This window comes from Callorhinus ursinus, unplaced genomic scaffold, assembly GCF_003265705.2.
Source record: "Callorhinus ursinus isolate GAN/ISIS: 27379988/994484 unplaced genomic scaffold, GSC_fseal_2.0 scaffold10, whole genome shotgun sequence".
Lineage (NCBI taxonomy): Eukaryota > Metazoa > Chordata > Mammalia > Carnivora > Otariidae > Callorhinus > Callorhinus ursinus.
Genome location: NW_027397072.1, coordinates 60,916,011 through 60,936,699, shown reverse-complemented (window position 1 = coordinate 60,936,699; position 20,689 = coordinate 60,916,011). Strand labels below are relative to the sequence as shown.

General features: G+C 37.1%; 1 protein-coding gene and 1 pseudogene across 4 annotated transcripts in view; one reads left to right on the top strand and one right to left on the bottom strand.

The window, feature by feature from the left end:
• Positions 1-20,554, bottom strand: part of PUS10 (pseudouridine synthase 10) — a 70,842-nt gene extending 50,288 nt beyond the window's left edge. The window contains exons 1-4 of one of the 4 annotated variants that reach the window (XR_012379818.1): positions 20,217-20,554; positions 16,821-16,961; positions 13,662-13,925; positions 12,613-12,699 (exon numbers count right to left, since the gene is read on the bottom strand). Coding sequence is in view for 2 of the 4 variants with exons in the window: in XM_025868682.2 (XP_025724467.1) it covers positions 12,613-12,699; positions 13,662-13,925; positions 16,821-16,946 (477 nt within the window). In the remaining 2 variants the exon portion in view is untranslated. The other 3 variants (XM_025868682.2, XM_025868683.2, XM_073897677.1) reach the window with 3 other exon arrangements.
• Positions 7,375-8,749, top strand: LOC112821407 (annexin A2-like; annotated as a pseudogene).
• Positions 20,555-20,689: the final 135 nt, after the last annotated feature.

Genomic DNA, 20,689 nt, shown 5'->3' with positions numbered 1-20,689 from the left:
AAAATATTTGATGCAAAACCTCTTCTGCACCTACTCTAGTCATCTGATAACAAAATTAGAACACAAGCATGGGGGCAGCGCCTGGGTGGCTTAGTTGTTGGGCATCTGCCTCTGGCTGAGGTCATGATCCCAAGTCCTGGGATCGAGCCCCGCATCGGGCTCCCTGCTCGGCAGGAAGCCTGCTTTTCCCTCTCCCACTCCCCCTGCTTGTGTTCCCTCTCTTGCTGTATCTCTGTCAAATAAATAAATAAATAATCTTAAAAAAAGAAAGAAGACAAGTGTGGTGGGAAAGTCTTTAAAAATGTGATTTTTATTTTAAAGATTTTATTTATTTGAGAGAGAGAGAGAGCATGAGCAGGGGGAGGGCAGAGGGAGAGGGAGAAGCAGACTCCCTGTTGAACAGGGGGGTGGGGGGAGGCTTGATCCCAGGACCCTGAGATCATGAGCTGAGCTGAAGGCAGATGCTTAACTGACTGAGCCATGCAGGCACCCCTGTAATTTTACTTCTAAAGCCATATTTTTAGAGAATCACCAAATCAACTAGTGATTTATCCTCACTCTTGTTAAAATATGTTAAGTTCTGGTTCCATATTTTTTTCCCAAGGATCCTTTCTCTAAATTTGAAGATACTGCACACTCTGAAGAAACAAAATACCAGTGAAGGTCAAAATCTAGGCTAAGTCTCTCTTATAAACACAGCAACCCACTTTTGAAATCTTATCAATTCACAATGTAGGCAGTAGGGTATAGTAATAATCAATAGCATAAACCTTCGAGTTGGGCAGATGAGTGTTCAAATCCTAGGTCTGTTATTAGCAATGTGATCTTGAGTTGCAATTTCATCATCTATATAATAGGATAATAATACCACCTACTTTAAGGGATTATGATGATTAAATTATATATTGCATATATCAAAAATATATATCAAATTATATAAAAAATAATCATAACTTAGTAGGTTAGAATTACTAAATCTAAAACATGGTGGTGATATCAGAAAAAAAGAACAGTTGACATGACTTCTCTATGTAACAAGAGAAACCCAAATTTGAAATAGGCAGAGCCTAAATTAGAAGTTCCCTTTTTCTGAAACTTAGTTTACTAGGCCACAAAGTCCTAAAATTAATGAGAAAAAAGTTTGATAAGGAACTTAATAGTTGGTAAGTAGCAATGGGATAATATATTACATCTGATGGGGAAACTGAGTTTTAAAGAAAAATGAATTGCTTTGTCTTCTATTCCTTATTATATTTCTTATTACTTGTATTCTTATTGTAAATTTTAAAGATGCAAAAGTGTGACAATTCACAAGAATGAGACCATACAAATTAAAACAATAAACTATAATTTTAAGGCTGCCTCATGTTCTTACTGTACCTTACTACCTCTCAACTACCCACATGGGTTGATCAGCCCCAGCAACCTCTTCTTTCTTGCTACCTCCTCCACGTATACTTAGCTAGTTCAGGCCAAGAAAAAAACAAAAGTAGGAAGTAAACATATGCATATTCAAGTATTTAAACATATGTCCGAATACCTGCCAACTGTGTTCCTGAATTCAATCCTACATTATATTTCTTGGTGGGCTTTATAATTAGCCTTGTTTGTAGTCCTGCTTCACCATGGCACCTCATTCCCAGGAACAGGATTCACTCCTCTTTGCTGCATGCTGCAATGACCCAGGATTAGGTTTCTGTTTTTTATGTTGGGCTCTCCTGTGCCTGCACCCCTAATAATGGGTTATTAGGCCTCTTCAATACCTGCTGTGACTCCTTGACAGCTGGACATCTGATTCATCCATTCTAATCGGGACTGGGGTTCTGTATAGACTTTGACTATGTCACTTTTCCTTTGTCACTCTACCTTTCTCCCTTGAACACATGTCCCAGCTATATATTGAGTAACAGAATCCAGAACCTACTACAACGTCTAGTCCCATGTTTCTCCTGATGCAGCATCTTGAGTATACAAGATGAAAAGGTGGTATGGTCTAGGGACACCTGGGTGGCTCAGTCAGGTAAGTTTCTGCCTTCGACTTGGGTTATGATCCTGGGGTCCTGGGATTGAGTACCGAGTCAGGCTTCCTGTTCAGTGGGGAGTCTGCTTCTCCCTCGCCTTCTGCCCCTCCTTCCTGCTTTGTTCTTTCTTTCCCTCTCAAATAAATAAATAAAATCTTAAAAAAAAAGAAAGAAAGAAAAGAAAGATGGTATGGTCTAAAAACAAAAAAAGAGCACAAATCAGGGAGGCACACCCAAATTCCGACATGCCACATTATACAAGCTTTGGTTTTCTCCTCTTCAAATGAGGATGAGTGAGATGATTAGTGAAGTAGTTCCAATCTGAGGCTGAAAAGAATCATCCAAGCATATCTTCTTTCTAAATCACAGATATAAGGGATTCATTGAACTCTCAGAGATTAAAAGGGGATCACCTTATACACAAAGTGGAGAACTCCTGGATTCTCCATCAGAGATTATGAATGGATTTACACTGAGGGTGGGTCATACTCAGAGCTCTGACAAATCACAGCCATATACATTATCATCAGTCTTCAGTGAGTACCATAAAATGCTGGGGGCCTGTTCTAGATCACCAAGGGCTCCTACAGAATCTAGGATTCTCTTACAGATCTAATGATGCAGAACTTTATACACTGGTGGTGTGCTCACAGGGACATGCTTTGGGAGTTACTTTTTATAAGGAAAATAGGTTTAAGTTGCTTCATGTCCTATGAAGGGTTTTTAAAGTTGTAGCCTGTATATCCAAAACATAGCAAGGTTACTATCCCCCCAACCCATCCATGAAGAGTCCATTGAAAGATATGGAGCAGAGACAGTGATCTCTATAATTTTGCATGTTTTTCAGTGCCTCATTCAGCAACCTTATGAAAACATGTTCTGAATGATTTAGTGGACCACACAGAGATTGAAGCAAGGTCTAACCAACTAACCTAATGAAAAACAGGACTACAAATTCCGAAAACTCCTTAGTAAGCTCAGAAAAAGTTTGTTGGTCAAAGTGAACCTTGAGTTGCTTTGAGAGAGAACAAAAAGTGATTTAGGCAAGGTGCTTGTCATACAAAATAAGAATTTGAAAAGTCACAGAAAATGAACAAAAAGCTAAAAATACACATGCTAAATCAGAGTCGGGTTAATGAATGAGCCTGCACATATAATACGAACTTAAAAGTGTAGTCTCTATACTTGAAGTCAAAGTGATTTCAGCAAATTCTGTTCTATGACTTCCACATAATTAGAAAAAACATTGCCCTTTAGAAAAGTGCATCAATCAATTATGGGTGAGGGATTATAGAAGGGGGTGGTGTTCATAATCCAGTTAAGAAAGATCTTAGATTAATGGCTGGGAGTTTAAGAGGCTCTTTAAGTACAAGCAAAATTTTAAACATAATGCATTTTTAGAAAAGGGATTCAGTTGCTTTCTTTAGATTCTTAACTAGATGATGATCCCAAATTGGTTAAGAACCCACAGATTTAAGGAAAAATCCAGTCTTCTGAATACCCATTTGTTAGAATTTAAGAAAAAAAATTTGTAAATATAAACTGGTACCACAAAAATGGTACTGCTTTTATTTTTGGTTAGATTTCTAGGGCTGTGTATAATTTATAGTACTTAGGGTAAAGCATGGAGATGCTACAAGTATAAAAATGAAAGGGAAAAGTTTTGATTTGACAAACAAAACTCCAACTGAATCAAGTTGCATATTAAGAAGTAGGTGTTTCACACAACCAAAGTAACATTTAAGAGACACTATATCCATTTAAAGTCAATAAAGTGAGCAAACTGTTTCCATACACTACCAAAAAGTGAAACTGATAGTGCAATATTGCCCTCTACTGGACCATACTAGTAAAGATAAACCTAAAAAAGACCAAGTGTCTGCCTTCGGCTCGGGTCATGATCCCAGGGTCCTGGGATCGAGTTCCGCATCGGGCTCCCTGCTCCGAGGGAAGCCTGCTTCTCCCTCTCCTACTCCCCCTGCTTGTGTTCCCTCTCTGGCTGTGTCTTTCTCTGTCAAATAAATAAATAAATTCTTTAAAAAAAAAAAAACCTCAGGACTTTAAAGGGTTTACTTTTAATAGAACTTAACAATGCTTGGGGTGCCTGGGTGGCTCAGTCGTTAATCGTCTGCCTTCAGCTCAGGTCATGATCCCAGGGTCCTGGGTTCAAGCCCCACATCGGGCTCCCTGCTCCGCGGGAGGCCTGCTTCTCCCTCTCCCACTCTCCCTGCTTGTGTTCCCTCTCTGGCTATCTCTCTCTCTGTGTCAAATAAATAAATAAAATCTTAAAAAAAAAAAAACTTAACAATGCTTTTTTCCTATAAATGTAAGTTTAGCCTAATATAAGCATAAGTCTGGGTCATTCGTTCTATAATAATTTTAGTGTGGCACTAATTTAACATGGTATAGAAGGTTAGAAGACTCAATTACGAATATAAGGTAACAAAAAATAACAAATGTAATAAATATTTTTCTTAAAACTATATCGGATCTTAGAGTTGAAAAGGCTGAACAAAGTCTAGTCTAACCAACTATATGGTGCACACCTTCCTTCTATATATCTCTGTCAGGTAGTTACCCAGCTTTGGCTTAAATATTCTGGTGATAGAAAACACCATCCCTGAAAACAGTCTATTCTGTTCTGCATAATTCCTTATAGCTGAAAATTATTTCCCTCCTGATTCCATCTCTGCAGCAGAAAAACCCTCAAATATTTAGGAAGAGCAAATTCATGGGGCGCCTGGGTGGACCATTTGGTTAAGCGTCTGCCTTCGGCTCAGATCATGATCCTAGGGTCCTGGGATCTAGCGCTGCATCTGGCTCCCTGATCAAGAGGGAGTCTGCTTCTCCCTCTGCCCCCAACCCACTCATTCTCTCTCAAATAAATAAATAAAACTAAAACACACACACAAAATTTATTGTCTTATAGTACTTTGAAGTCCAACATGGGTCTCATTGGGCTAATATCAAGGTGTCAACAGGGGTGCATTCCTTTCTCATCCAGGCTAGGAGACTCCATTTCCTTGCCTTTTCTAGCTTCTAGAGGCCACCCATATTCCTAGTTCCCTTCCACTGTCTTCACAGTGAGCAACATTGCATCTGACCATTCTTTCACAGTCACATCTTCCTCTGACCTTGACCTCTGAAGAAAGATGCTTTTAAGGACTCATATAATTGGACTGAGCTGACTCAAATAATTCAGGATACTTTCTCCATCTCAGGATCCTTAATCTTTTTTTTTTTAAGATTTTATTTATTTATTTGACAGAGAGAGAGCACAGGTAGGCAGAGTGGCAGGCAGAGGGAGAGGGAGAAGCAGGCTCTCCGCTGAGCAGGGAGCCGGACATGGGGCTTGATCCCAGGACCCCAGGATCATGACCTGAGCCGAAGGCAGCCGCTTAACCGACTGAGCCACCCAGGCGCCCCAGGATCCTTAATCTTAATTACATCCACAAAATCCCTTTTTTTCACGTAAGGCACATATTCCCAGGTTTCAAGGATTAGGATGTGGACTACCACAAAACACCTTTCCATTTGTCCTTGTTCCTCCTAAAGTAGTATGCTCCAGCTGAATATGGCACTCCATGAATAGCCAACACTGGGCAAAAGAGGATGACCATCACCTTCATCTTTCCAGATACTGTACTTCTACTACCTGGACTAAAGTCCAAAGTGGTTATCCACATCACTCCCCTAATTCTTACTGGGCTATTAACTAAAACACCCAAACCTTGTCTATAAACACAGCTTTTAAGCCATTCTTCCTTCATCCTTTACTTGGAAGTTGTTTTTCTAAACCTAGGTATAAGAACTTATGTTTACTCCTGTTAAATTTCATCTTGTTAGATTTTCCTTATTCCTGAGATCTTTTGGATCTCAATTCTAATAATCTATCTGCTATATTCTCAACTCTGTGTCATGACACCTGTTGTGAGTGTTCCCATTATATCATCACTGATAGAAATCACGAACAAGACAAGGTATGAAGAGTCTTGCAGGACATCAGAAATCTCTGTGAAGTTCCATCATTCTTGAATTTCAATGTATACTTTAACTCTGTGCCCCATATCTAGAGATTCTGATTTAGGAGGTTTAAGACAAGGCTCAGCAATCTGCTTTCAACACTTTTCTCCACGTGAGTTTCAGATCTGCAGAGTACACTTGGAGAAACACTGTCCAGTTTGAAATCAGTTATTAATCAGTTCTGTTTGGGTATGGCCAGCCAGGTACAACCCACACAATTGTCTTCACATTCTGCTCATGTTTCCTGCCACTTTCAGGAAGTTATCATAAGAAAGAAACCTGCTCAAATGACTAGCTGAATTCCAGTCACACTGGTGCTTTACCCTACTACCCGGCTCTACCAGTCCTGCTAGCCTATAAAAGGAAAAAATGATGCAGACATAATTTGTTCTTATTCAATCTGTTCAGTGTGTTGACCAAGTGTTCCTTATCCTCAGTGCCTACAATGTACTCTTTAGCTCCTGATCTAGAACCTTGCCAGGGTTTTAGGTTCAAGCTCACCAGTTGGTAGTTAACAAAACCACCTTTAGAAAACTGAAACTGCCTTCTCTGTCTCCAGTCATTTGGAAAATCTGCTATCCTTTAAAAGCTCTCAAAGATCATCGACAACTGCAAGTTCTTTCTGAATCCATCCTGGAATGTCATTCATTCAGTCCCGAATACCTGAACCCATTTAGAGAAGCTTCACCATGTGGAGCTTTCACTCTTCCTCACCAATCAATGATCAGTCTACCCATTTAGGTTGAGGATCATTTTCCTTGACAGAAAGGACAGAAGCAAAATAAGATTTTCATAAGTTCCGCTCTCTCTGTATCATCCATCAACAATATCAGTTCCAAATACATCCCCTTTTTCATCTCTTGCTATAATCATAACTTGAAGTATGCCCAAGTCTTCCTTAACAATTCTTACAAGCCTCTACTCATTTGAGATTTTATTTTCCAGTTGCTACTACAGAGCTAAGCCTCCTTCTTACATTTGCATTACTCTGACTTTTGTGTATCTTTTTTTGGAAACTGATTTCAGTTTGGCAAAAAAATTACAATTAGAGCTGGATGATACATACACAGGGGCTCATTCAGCTAGTCTTATTACTTTTTAAAATTTTTCAAAATAAAAAGTCAAATATATATAAATATATAAATACAAACGTTTATGCAAACACAGAGAGAAAGAGATGCCCAGATTTCTTCTTCATTGGGATGTATTTTGATCCTTAAACTTTCTTTTATCAGTTGGGGTAATTTGGTTTTAAATAAAGTCTGAATTGCACTTTCTCTGAACCTCCCAACCCTTTTAATTTATCTTCCAGCCTAGATTCCTCTGTCATTTTTCTCTGACTGCTTTTTCTTTGTACTGTTTGACATCAACCTATCAAAAATGAAGGATAAAGACTGCACAACTGGGGTGCTTGCAGCTCTTGGTGCCTGGCCCAGCTTCAAATTGTTTACTGTTCACGAAATTCTCTGCAAGCTCACCTCTCCACGCCCCCAAGTGCATACAGTTTGGTCAAAGCGTACACGAATTTTGATGTTGAGTATGATGCTCTGAACATTGAAATGGCCATCACTGAAATGACCAGAGGTGTGGATGAGGTCACCATTGTCAACATTTTGACCAACCACAGCAATGAACAGAGACAGGATATTGCCTTCACCTACCAAAGAAGGATTCAAAAAGAACTTGTATCAGCACTGAAGTCAGCCTTGTCCAGCCACCTAAAAACTGTGATTTGGGGCCTAATCACAGGGGACCTGCTCTGTATGATGCTTCTGAGCTGAAAGCCTCCGTGAAGGGGCTGAGGACTGATGAAGACTCCCTCACTGAGATCATCTGCTCAAGGAGCAACCAAGAGCATCAGGAAATTAACAGAGTCTACAAGGAAATGTACAAGATTGATCTGGAGAAGGACATCATTTCTGACACATCTGGTGACTTCCGCAAGCTGATGGTTGCCCTTGCAAATGGTAGAAGAGCAGAGGATGGCTCTGTCATTGATTATGAACTGATTGACTAAGATGCCTGCGATGTCTATGATGCTGGAGTGAAGAGGAAAGGAACTGATGTGCCCAAGTGGATCAGCATCATGACCAAGCAGAGTGTGTGTCACCTCCAGAAAGTATTTGAAAGGTACAAGAGCTATAGCCCTTATGACATACTGGAGAGCATCAAGAAGGAGGTCAAAGGAGACCTAGAAAATGCTTTCCTGAACTGGGTCCAGAGCAGTCAGAACAAGCCCCTGTATTTTGCTGACCAACTGTATGACTCCATGAAAGGCAAGGGGAATTGCAATAAAGTTCTGATTAGAATCATGATCTATCAGGGCACCTGGGTGGCTCAGTTGTTAAGCATCTGCCTTCGGCTCAGGTCATGATCCCAGGGTCCTGGGATTGAGCCCCACGTCAGGCTCCCTGCTCAGCAGGAAGCCTGCTTCTCCCTCTCCCACTGCCCCCTGCTTGTGCTCCCTCTCTCACTGTGTCTCTGTCAAATAAATAAATAAAATCTTAAAAAAAAAAAGGATCATGATCTATCATGATCTCTTGCAGTGAAGAGGACATGTTGAAAATTAGGTCTGAATTCAAGAGAAAGTACAGCAAGTCCCTGTACTACTGCATCCAGCAAGACATGAGGGTGACTTCCAGAAAGCACTGCTGTACCTGTGTGGTGGGGATGACTGAGGCCCACGACAGCATGAGCATCCAGGAGTGGTGCTCCTTTGTTTCCAGCTAACAGTTCTAGAAAACAGCCCTGCAAGGATGAGATTGGCATCGCCCCTCCCCATCCTTATTTCAGTTGCCTAAGCATTGCCTGCCTCTCATGTCTAATCTCCTTTTAGCCAAAGAAACATACCAAAGAGTTGGAAGTGAAATCTATGACATGAAACACTTCGCCTCTTGTGTAGTGTCATAAACAGATGAATAAACTGAATTTTTATTCTAAAAAAAAAAGTATAGGATACATTCAATTATGCCTGTTTCTCTCTTCCTATCAGGAATATAAATTTTTAAAAAGTTATCAGTTTATTATCAGACTAGATTATTTCTGCCATTATCCTTTAGGACAGCGGTTCTCAAAGTGTGCTCCTTTGTAGCAGTACCAACCTCACCCATGAGCTTGTTAGAAACACAAATTCATGGGTCCCACCAACCTACTATATCAGAATCTCCTAAGGAAGGGACCTGGGAAACTCCCCAAATGAGTCCTATGCATATTAGAGTTTGAGAACCACTATTTTATTCAAGAGCTGTCAATGTACTTTTAACCAAAGGTGATTTCCATCAAGTACCCAAACAATGAGAGTCCCTCATACTACTGTAAACACTAACCTTTATGACTATCTTATATCTGTAATTCATCACCTTCTTCCCTTGGCCAAAGGTCATTCAACACACTTCCATTCTTGTATCTATCCTATTTCCCTCTTCTTTATTCTCCTCTAGATGGTGTGCAGCATCCCTCCACTTACAGTCTCAGATCTCAACGTAGGTATATAATTTCTTGCCATATCACACTATTATATCTCTCCTTTTAATAAATCCGACTCTCATAAAAAAGACATCCTTCCATTGTTACATTCAAGTGGTGAGCCCAAATCCAGAAAGTCATCATGACAGTCGTGATATACTTATTACTAACCCTTATAATCTCAACTTTATCATTCAAATTTTGTATACTGTTATAAAGACTTTGGAGGCTCTGAGTATTACACCTAGCTAGATTCCATATTGTGGTCTTTTGAGAGTCTCTGGATACTGCTCCCATTTATTCTGCTTACCATGTCTTACTTGATGTCTAACGGTTTTATCAGATAATCTGCTTGTTTTCCTCCTCTCTAGTAGTATTCAATCTAAAACTGCCCTAAGCAGATCAGACAGTTCCTAGGAAAATACACACAGACGTATTCCACCTCTCCCTCCATATTCTCCCAAACTCAGTGGAAGATGTTGATTATATAATCTGCAAGCTTTTCTTCTTAAGCTTTTAAATTAGTGCTTTTATAATGATGATAAATAAAAACTATAGCTTAGCCAGAAAGGGATTGACAGGGCTGAATATGAAGGAGTTAATATAAATTTAATAGTTTGATTTAAAAAAAAAAAAACCTTTACCTGAGGTCATCCTTTTCCTTGGTTCTTCTGTAAGCAGATACATAATACCACCATACTGATAAAAAATTATTTGCTTTTAAATCAATACACCTGTGATCATAATTTTCTAGAAATAGAAAACACTGAATCATTCAAATTCACTCAACTGTATATTCCACTCTGAGTTATGAGATAACTAGCATGAATCAACTCCAATGTATTAATTTATTCTACACACAAGTTCTAAGTTTTATAAGATGTAAGTTGAAAAACTACAATGTAAAAGAAACATGTCACTAGAGAAATCACAGAATTTTATTCAAAAGGCAAGAGTACTCTCAAAATGTGTAATTTGTTTAAATTGGGATATGTAACAAATAAGTTAACTAGTTTGAAAAGCAATTCATATCCACTCTGGTCTACATAACATATCTCAACTCCAAGGAAAGACAGCAACAAACAAAGTAACAAAACAGGGGCGCCTGGGTGGCTCAGACGGTTAAGCATCTGCCTTCAGCTCAGGTCATAGACCCGGGGTCCTGGGATCAAACCCCACACTCAGCAGGGAGCCTGCTTCTCCCTCTGCCTCTGCCTGCTGCTCTCCCTGCTTGTACTCTTTCTCTCTCTCCGTCAAATAAAAAATAAAAAATCTTAAAAAAAAAGTAATAAAACATAATAATGGAAAAAAATTGCAAAGTGAACCATAAACAATTTGCTAAAGAAATCTGGGTTCTGAAAATTGTATACGGTGTGTAACACTGTGTACTTTTTGAATAATTATTATTCTTAAGAAATGAATGAGTAAAAATATATTACTCAATACAAAGGAAAACAATGAGTCACTTAACACACTATACTGTGGAAATGTATTAATTCCCCAATAACTGGAATAGTCACATATTTCTGTAAAATAGTTTAGGGGTTAAAATCAGTTACAAGAAGTAGAATTTATAATTCTATTTTTTTTAAATAGTATTTTCTATTTCTAATATGGAATATAAACACTTCATAACTATTCAATAAACATTAAATGGATATGTTAAAATCATCACTTAAGTGATAAAAATGGAAAATAAAAATTTTAATGTCAAAATATAAACTCTGAGAGGAAGAGTTTGGTGGTAAGATATACAACCACACTTAGAAAATATGCTTCTTATTTCTTCTAAACACTGCAACTTTTTGATCCACTTAGCTTTCAGAAGTCTGGTTTTTGCTACCAAAATCGGATCCTGAAAATGACCTATCAAAGAGAAATGCTTTGATGATTGACTAGAAAATGACTTTATGTGTTTATAAACCTCCATACATCATCATCATCCCCTTTCTTCTACCTGTTCTATCATCTTACCATTGACAGAGATATTAAAACTATTCTACTCTTTTTCACTTCCCAGCTCTTTTCTATCATTCATCCAGCTTCAAAAGGTCTTTAAATCAATCTTCAGCATGTTGGGGGCTAATAAACACATTATTTGCTCCAACATATTTTGCTCACCCAAAGAAGGTGATGGTATGAGATATAATGTTCTAGTGATGCTTTCAGATTCTTAGGAAAAAGACACCTTACACACATAAATGGATATGTTTAGAACTCATTGTTGTAATTTGAAATTACAAAGGTCATTTTCCCTATAGGATAGTTTTATGTATTCATGCCCGTTTTGACACACAAGAATGTTACAGTAATGACTACTATTATTTTTTTCACTTAACAAAGGAATAAAGTTAAAATAAACATGAGGTTATTTCTTTCCCTTTTCCTGTTGACTAAAAGGGGTGCCATCTTTTTGTATTTTACTCCAGAAAATAAGAAGGTTCGTCATAACTGAAATGACCCTATACCCGGACCATTATAACATGCATACATCCACCCCAAAACATCTCTGATGTTCTGGTCAAATCTCCTTCTCTGACCAACATGCCTCATACAGATCTAAAGCTTAATGAATATATGCTATAGAATGAGGACCTTAAAAAAAAAAAGACAGTCTTTTCAATGGCATAAAGAGCACTATTTTCTTCACTAAGTCTTCAAAAAGTGACTTAAACTAGTCATTTTACATGTTGAAAATAAGAGAAATTCTCTGAAATCTCTACCTTTCAATTCCTTTAGAGGACTCCTGACCTTTGGGATTTTCATGCTCAAAGGCACTATGCTTTTATTACATAACTTCCCACAGAAGAATGAACCATGTGATATTCTCAATCCTGCTGACACAGTATTAAAAACTAAAACAAACAAACAACAAACAAAACCCAGTCCTATGATAAACTAACTTAATAATTCCTTTTCTCACCCATTCATTCAACATTATTAAGCAGCTATAATAGTGCCATGCTTTCAGTCATCTATCATTCAATAAGTACACAAAAAAATGGAAAATACAATATGGTAAGGAATATTTTTACGTCTCCATTTTTTGAGATATTTCTAGCATGCATTTCACATATAGTTTTATGCATTTAAATGACCTTACCTCTCTTACAGATAGCTGTGGTGGAAAGGAGACTGAAAATACCAAGTTGGTAAATTCAAACCCAGAGGCCTCAACTTTTTGGCACACCTAAAAAAGTATTACATAAAAGCATTTTTTAACATAAAACAGCATTTATATATATAAATTCTCAGGAATTGCTGAAAATTTTATTTATTTATTTTTAATTTATTTATTTAATTTATTTATTTGACAGAGAGAGACACAGCAAGAAACGGAAAATAAGCAGGGGGAGTCAGAGAGGAAGAAGCAGGCTTCCCGCTGAGCAGGGAGCCCGATGCGGGCTCAATCCCAGGACCCTGGGATCATGACCTGAGCTGAAGGCAACACTTAATCAACTGAGCCACCCAGGCACCCCTGAAAATTTTACACTAATCTTCATAACATGGGTTTTGGTCCAGGAGATGGCACTACACTTCTAAACTTTCACCTCTGGGATTTCTCATAAGCATCCCCAAAGCAAGTATTTGCTAACTATGACCCTGAAGACTGATATCACGAGATGCCAACACAGCGAGGACTCACTTGCAGAACAATCTGTTGAATATCAAAATAATTTTCTCTTAGATCACCTCATAACTTAAGATTTTTAAACAAAATAAAGCCAAATTTGGCACTCTTGACAGCTGGAAACAAAAGGCAATCCCACATTCAATCATGTATCTTCCATAAAACTGTAACACTTGTCTTTTCAAGACACTAAAAGGTATGACTAAGAGCTTTACTCTAACTCCTTAGTTAGCTATGTTAAACAGCAGAGGGAAAAACCACTATATTTTTCTTCATTTGAGTAGTATTCATGACTGAAATACATGGACACCTACTTCATTAATTTTCAGTTATCTTGTTAATAAAAAAGTAATTTGAGAATAGTAGGCTTGTTTATTTTTTAATTAAGAAATGTTTTAATGATCCATTGATGTAATACAGGTTGAAATGAATGGTATTGTTACTTTAGATACAAGAATTCTAGGCTTTAAGACCAAAAATTTCTACATAATTGCACATATAATAAAAAACAGATTATTTACCTTTTTAATGAACTCTTTTTCACAGAATTCTTGAAGAATTCCTAGACATACATTGCACACATTTAAATTTGAGTTCTTGGAAGCAATGCTACCATCTTCAATAACGGAGACCCTTCCCTCTCCATTTTGACTCAGATTATCAATCCCATCAATCCCATCTTCTAGTTCTTGTAGTCGAATTTTCTTAGGAGGTGGGTTTGGAACTTCCAAAATTAATTCATCTTTTTCAGTTTCCAGAAATTTCTGTAGTTCATCGAGCAACTCCTGGAAAGTTAATTTGAAAAAAGTAATAACCCTTTTACAATGCCCTTAAGGTTAAGATGAAAACAGGAGTGAAATTATGATATATTGCAGACTTATACAATGTTGATTTATATCAATTTTGGAGCAATCGATTAATTTTATTAGCCAGCATTGGCTTTCTGGGGAATTTAAAAGAGAATTACCTAACTCCCACAATATATGTGTGAATATTTTTCTAAAAGAGTTTCATATATTACTGAAGCTAAAGTCCTAAATCTGAGGCAGAAGATTCCATTAACAAATTTATTACAGGCATAACTCATTTTACTGTGCTTCAGTTTATTGTGCTTTGCAGATACTGCATCTTTATAAATTGAAGGTTTGCGGCAACCTTATATCAAGCAAGTCTATCAGCACCATTTTCCAACAGCATTTGTTCACTTTGTGTGTGTGTGTCACATTTTAGTAATTCTCACAATATTTGAAACTTTTTCATTATTATACTTGTGATAGTGATCTGTGATTAGGGATCACGACTCACTGAAAGCTCAGATGATGGTTAGCACTTTTTAGCAATAAATTATTTTTTAATTAAGTATGTACATTTTTTAGACACAATGCTATTATACTATAGACTACAGCATATAAGTTTCATCTGCACTGGGAAACCAAAAAATTACTTTGACTCACTTCATCATGATATTCACTTTATTATGGTGGTCTGGAACCAAACCCACAATATCTATGAGGTATGCCTGTAATTTGGTTTGTAGTTACGTTGTGAGGGTCATTCACTTGCTAATTTTAGTAAAAATAAACTTCAATTCTAATCATCAATAAAGAGAAATACAAACTGAATTTCCATCCTCCTTGCTAGGTTATTTAATAATCTCACAATCAAAAACATCTGTATAATATTAATATGAAATCTGAAAAATTAGAGATTATACATCTATTAAGTAAAAATAATTTCAAGACAAGTTACTAAACAAAGGTAAACAGTTCCTGGCAATCCTGAAAATTGGCACAGTAATTACAAAAACCATTTATATGCATTAATTAAAAAGAAGCCCTCTATTACATTCTGGTTTGCCTCATTTCTGTCACCCTTTGTACTAAAATGTTAAAAGTTGCATTCTTTTGAAACCATTCTCATATTTCAGACATTCCACCCATCTAAATACTCAGAGGATTTTTTCTGTTTTGTCTAAATTAGATAGATTTTATTATTCAGTTGTTGAATAGATATCCTTTTAAAAAATTTACTCAGATTACAATTTACTGACTCTAAAGAAAAAAATCTTTCACTCGAACAAATTTAATTCATTTTATTAGGACAGCAGCTCTATTTCATCTTTAACAGAAATACTAATACACACATACACATATAGGTATGTCATGACCCACACAAATATGTTTATTACCTAAGTTCTATAATCTCAGTATAACATAGTACATGTATATGTATGTGTACATACATAGTTAGATGACTACAAAGATCAAAATTTAGGTACATTTACAAAAAAACTTGTCTTCAAATATTTTCATGTGTTTTTACATAAAATGATACAAATAAAACTTGGCAACACTAAGTCTCTTTATATAATATATATTTTAAATCTTAAAACATATTTTAAATATGAAAACAAATGCACAGAATAATAGAATCATATAATGTGTCTGAAAAATGTGTAAGGAGAATTACACAAAACCAGTATGATTACTTCATAGTCATAGTGTGTATAAATGAATTTACACACATATATATTAATCATCATAGCATATGTACCATTTTCAAAGTGTTTTCACATACTTTATTAGAAATTGTCCCTTAAAATCCTGTGAGGTAGATGTTATCATCATTCCCATTTAGAGAGGAGAAAACTGAAGCTGGAACTGGGATTCAAATCCATGTCTTCTAGCTCCAGATTCTAGGCTTTGGATTCAGACAGACAGTTCATATCCTAGCTTGCTCACTTAATAGCTGTGTAACTTTGGGCAGGTTGTTTAACCTCTCTGTGCCTCAGTTTCTTCATCTGAAAATAGAGACAATCATAGTATGTACTTACCTAATAGGTTATTATTAGGATTAGATGAGAGCTTGACATATAAAAATGTTATATGAATATTAGATATAATTATTTCCAAAATAATAGAAACAAATAATACACAGGAAAAATGATTGATACTAACTCCCGAGCAATTTTTAAAAATTGTAAGAAACTGAGTGTGCATGTGTGTATACATAGTGTTTATATAGGTATATATTTACATATATATAATTACTATCTGTCTCTAAAAAGAATGTCACTATTGGAATCAAGTATACCTCACAAAATATGTTACATATTTTTTGTGAAAGTATTCTGTTAGTCAAAGCTCTCTGTATATTACCATAAATGTCAAAGATCCCTGTATATTATTTTTGCTATTATTAACAGCGGTAAATGATGATGATAAGCATTTACTTCTGGAGGGTTGCAAATACCTATTTGTAAGTACAAATGGTAATACAGAAAACAGAAAAAGAAAAAAGGCAGCCAAATCCCCAATGCTTCCACTTAACAGAAGATCTCGGGACTGTCATCCTCCCCTGTCACATCTTACTACTATCTGGTTAGAAGTACTATTTGTGGTACCTGTGTTCTCTTCAGGAGAGGTATATACAAACATTAAATACACCAGGGATGTGCTCCACAAAGATCCCACTACATTAAATGCTAGATGTAATCACTTAAGAAGGAACTTACAGTTTAATGGTACTAAAAGGAAATTCCAAATTTACCATTATCAGTAATTATTTTATTATAGTTTTTTTTTAATTTAATGAAGAGTTATGGACAGATACTTGCCCTCAAATGTACAGGTATTCATTTTAGAATAGAGAAACTTTCTTTAGAAACAAAATGAAAGTACCTTGTAGGGAAGTTTGTAAGGTGCATGAAAATCCACACCACAGAATCTGTAAACACATCTTGGACAGGTACCAGTACTGAGCAACAACTGGGCCACATGCTTGTTTTCCTCAGTCAATGGAAACATATTGAATAATTATAACTAGAAAGAAAGAAAAAGTAAAAGTAATGAACATCTTTTGTGTTTTACTTTCACAGAGAAATATGTCATCACCTTTAGGGATAAAAACGAACTTTTATTTAAAAACATTATTTTGTACTCTCCAATAATATCCTTTTCATTATATGCATATTGAAACATAAACTTGAAGGACATTTATTAGGTAAAAGCTTCTAATTATCAAGGATTTAGTGTAGCATTCTGGATTATGATAAAATATACCAATAAAAATAAATAAAAATAAAAATAATCAAGAATGGTTGTCTCTGAGGAGGGTAATAAAAACAAAGAATACAGAGTGATGTTTTGTTATTTTGTACCATTCAGTGTTGTTTGAGAACACAAGTAGTCAATTCAATAAACTTTTCCTATTAGAAATTAAAAATGAGTTTGCCAGGAAAAAATAATCAGATCAGTCTATATATTTTACTCGCCTCAATGATAGTTAAGCAGTCAAGTATTTAAAATAAATTGATCAGTAGATCTAAAAACATCGATTATACTTTGACAAAATAACTAAATGACAACAAACTATTAGCAAAATGAGAAGAATCTGCTCCTTTCATGCACAAGTAAAACCTCCCCCCACCAAAAAACCCCCACAAATTAAATGCAAAATAATTTAAGAGTAATTATCATCTAAAACAAGTTGTTACTTTTCACAATTTGAATAAACGCCCTTAAAAACAAATTAGAGAATGGAGTAAAATCTGATATAACTCTCTTGTTGCCAGGAAGGAGGTGTATGAAAATTAAGTTACCTAATTATTGTTTTGCAAAAACAGATCTTCTGATTAATAAATCAGCTCACATTACTTTAAAATGAGGAACCAGCAATATTTTATAAAATAATGATTGCATGGCAATGTTGTGGTATGGTGGTCATACAGATAAAAAACAGTGGTGCTTTTTAATTCATGCAGTTTCATAATTCAAATGAACTTGCTTAAAATTTGTGGGAGGGTGGAGCTCTTACCAGCTCCTTATTGTGAAGATGTGATTCTTAGAATTAGTTTGTGCTTTCCAACCCTTTAAAACCCAGTCCTTACTTGCAAATTACTAAATGTTTGTGGCCACTTATTGAGAGTATATCCTTGACACAAAATAATGAGGAAGTCAAATATATACTTCCACAAAACCCTTCACCATAGAAATCAGTTTAGCAGCTAGGACTACAAAAGGCAGATTGCCTCCTGCTGAGTTTCAATTCAGGTAAATACAGTATGGGAGCTGGCAGACTGGAAGGGAAAGAAGAAAATAAGACTTCACCTGGATACACCAGTGAAAACTTTGAGACACAGGATTAAAGCTCTGATTTAGGGTAGCCTAAGTAAATTTGGGCTCAAGGGCATTTTCACGAAAGGACACAGAATTATGTGGAGAACACCTTGTATATAGAGAAGCTCTGTGTGGTCATCATTATATACAGATGATCTGAATTCCTTCTGCCAGGCCATTTAATCTGCTAGTTTGATTCTGAGAAAGGGCTGGGATTCATTGAGGGGCTGATTCTCAGCACTTAAGGTATATCCCTGACTGCAATCCCCTCCCAGAGAAAGTATTTCTGTCTCACTCTTTATCTTTTCTCCACCTTTCATTACTTAAGACCAAAGATTTCATTTAATTCAGAATTAACCTTTAACTCAGAAAGAGAAATAAACCCTCTGGGTAAATAAGTGCATGAGTAAGTTCTTGAAAGAACACTTTGTATCAAAGCTTTCCCTGGGGATGAAGTTAAATACTATTATTAACATATCCTTTCTAAGGATAAGATCCCTCCATTTGCGACAACATGGATGGACTGAACAGGTTATTATTCTATTCTAAATGAAGTAAGTCAGACTGAGAAAGACGAATACCATATGATTTCACCCATAAGTGGAATTTAAAAAAACGAAGAAACTGATGGTTGCCAGAAGGAAGAGGAGTGAGAAATACAGTTCCAATTATGGAATAAGTTACCGGAATAAAAGGCAATGATTCGTAATAGGTTATAGGGTGGTAACAGATGGTAGCTATATTTGTGGTGAGCACAGAATATCATATACAGAAGTTGAATCACCATGTTTTACACATGAAACTAATGTAACATTGTGTGTCAAGTACACTTAAATTTAAAAAAATCTTTTTAATTGAAGAAAATGGATGCTTTCTTTCCTTTGGTTCAAAGACTGAATGTTTCACGCAAAGTCAATAAATGACACATTACAATCTCTTGGCTCTGAGCAGTTCCCAAACCTGTTGAGAATTAGGAAACCTCCTGTCCTGAGTAATTTGAAGAGGTCTTAAAAAAACAAAAAACCCTCTTCAGTGTGTATGTGTCAGTAACGGAATGGTCTTCCAAACCCTCAAGATCATTTTCATTTAGCAACAATCAAGCGACTTCTCAAACAAGTTAACATTTAAAGGAGGAAATGCGTTCTGTCTCAAATTTGGTTGTTTCATCGACGTACAGCACTGAAAAGATCTCAGAAGTTATCAGAAATCAGTTGTTCCATATGAGGTTTATTATCCTTGAAAGCTAAACCCTGAGAAATGCATCCCATACTGTAAGGTTTTCATTGTCGGTTGCCTTCGTTAAGATTTTCGTTTAAGTGCTTCTTTTACATAAAGAATTAGAACTAGTCATTGCAACAGAATCTCTTCCCACGTGTCAGGATCTTTACGGGGTTTGAGTCCCTTCTCCACGAACCAATGATAACTGGAGGAGACGATGGACTTTCTTTTCACCTCTTGGACTTAGAGAAACCATTCGTTGCAAATAGAGAAGTAGCGGGGCATGTGAAAAACACCAAAATGGCCAGACTAAGTCTCACATCCCGTGATCTTTCAACACTCATTTCCATACAGCCGTGTGTCATTGTCTCACGGGGGTGGGAAAGTGTGCGGATTTTTCAAAGGCGACCCTCACAACTTTATTGTGCTACCGTTATACTCAATTGTAGAATCTACCGTATACTCTTGGAAATTCATCCAAGGCCTAACCCCCAGTCTTTGGCCAAGAAAGCCCTTCCCCTCCTTCAGTCAGGTCCAAGAAACTTCCCGCTCACCCCTCCTTGCTAACAAGGCCGCTCCGGCAGGAAGGAAACTATCCCCTCCATCCACACCTCTCTTGCGCCCAAGTCGTACCCCCACCCCTTAGACCTTCCTGCCTCACCTTCCACCGCGACGCCGGAGCCTGAGGTTTAACCCCTTCTAGCCCCGCAGAGGGAACAGGGAAGACTAAAGACAACGCACCTACTGCGTGTAGCAATTCTGTTCCCCGAGGAAACGAAAGCTTTAGAACGAAAGTACCAGGCCCTCTCGCAAGGGCTGAGTGAACGCTCTCCTCTTCTTGTTTGTGGAGAAACCAGAAAAACTGCCTGTCGCTCCGCCACAACCCCTCATCCCACCGCCACCCACGCTGGGGTAGGAGTGCGTGGGACTGAACTCCCGGCCAGAGCCAGACTAGTCCCAGAGAGGCCTCCGTGGGACTCCGACGTCTAGGGCGTCGTAGCCGCTGCCAGAAATATCGATGAGCCCTTACCCTCAGGTTTAGAATGGAAATTCTTGCTAAGGCAAATAAAAAGAGGGTATTCCCCACCCGGGTGGATTAGCGTCATCCTCCTTTCCTCAGGTCCCAGCTGGCAAAGTACCACAACCGACAGGCTAACTGCAGGGGTGGGCGGGGTGGAGGACTCGGTGTTCTGCCCATTCTGCCTGGCGCGTGA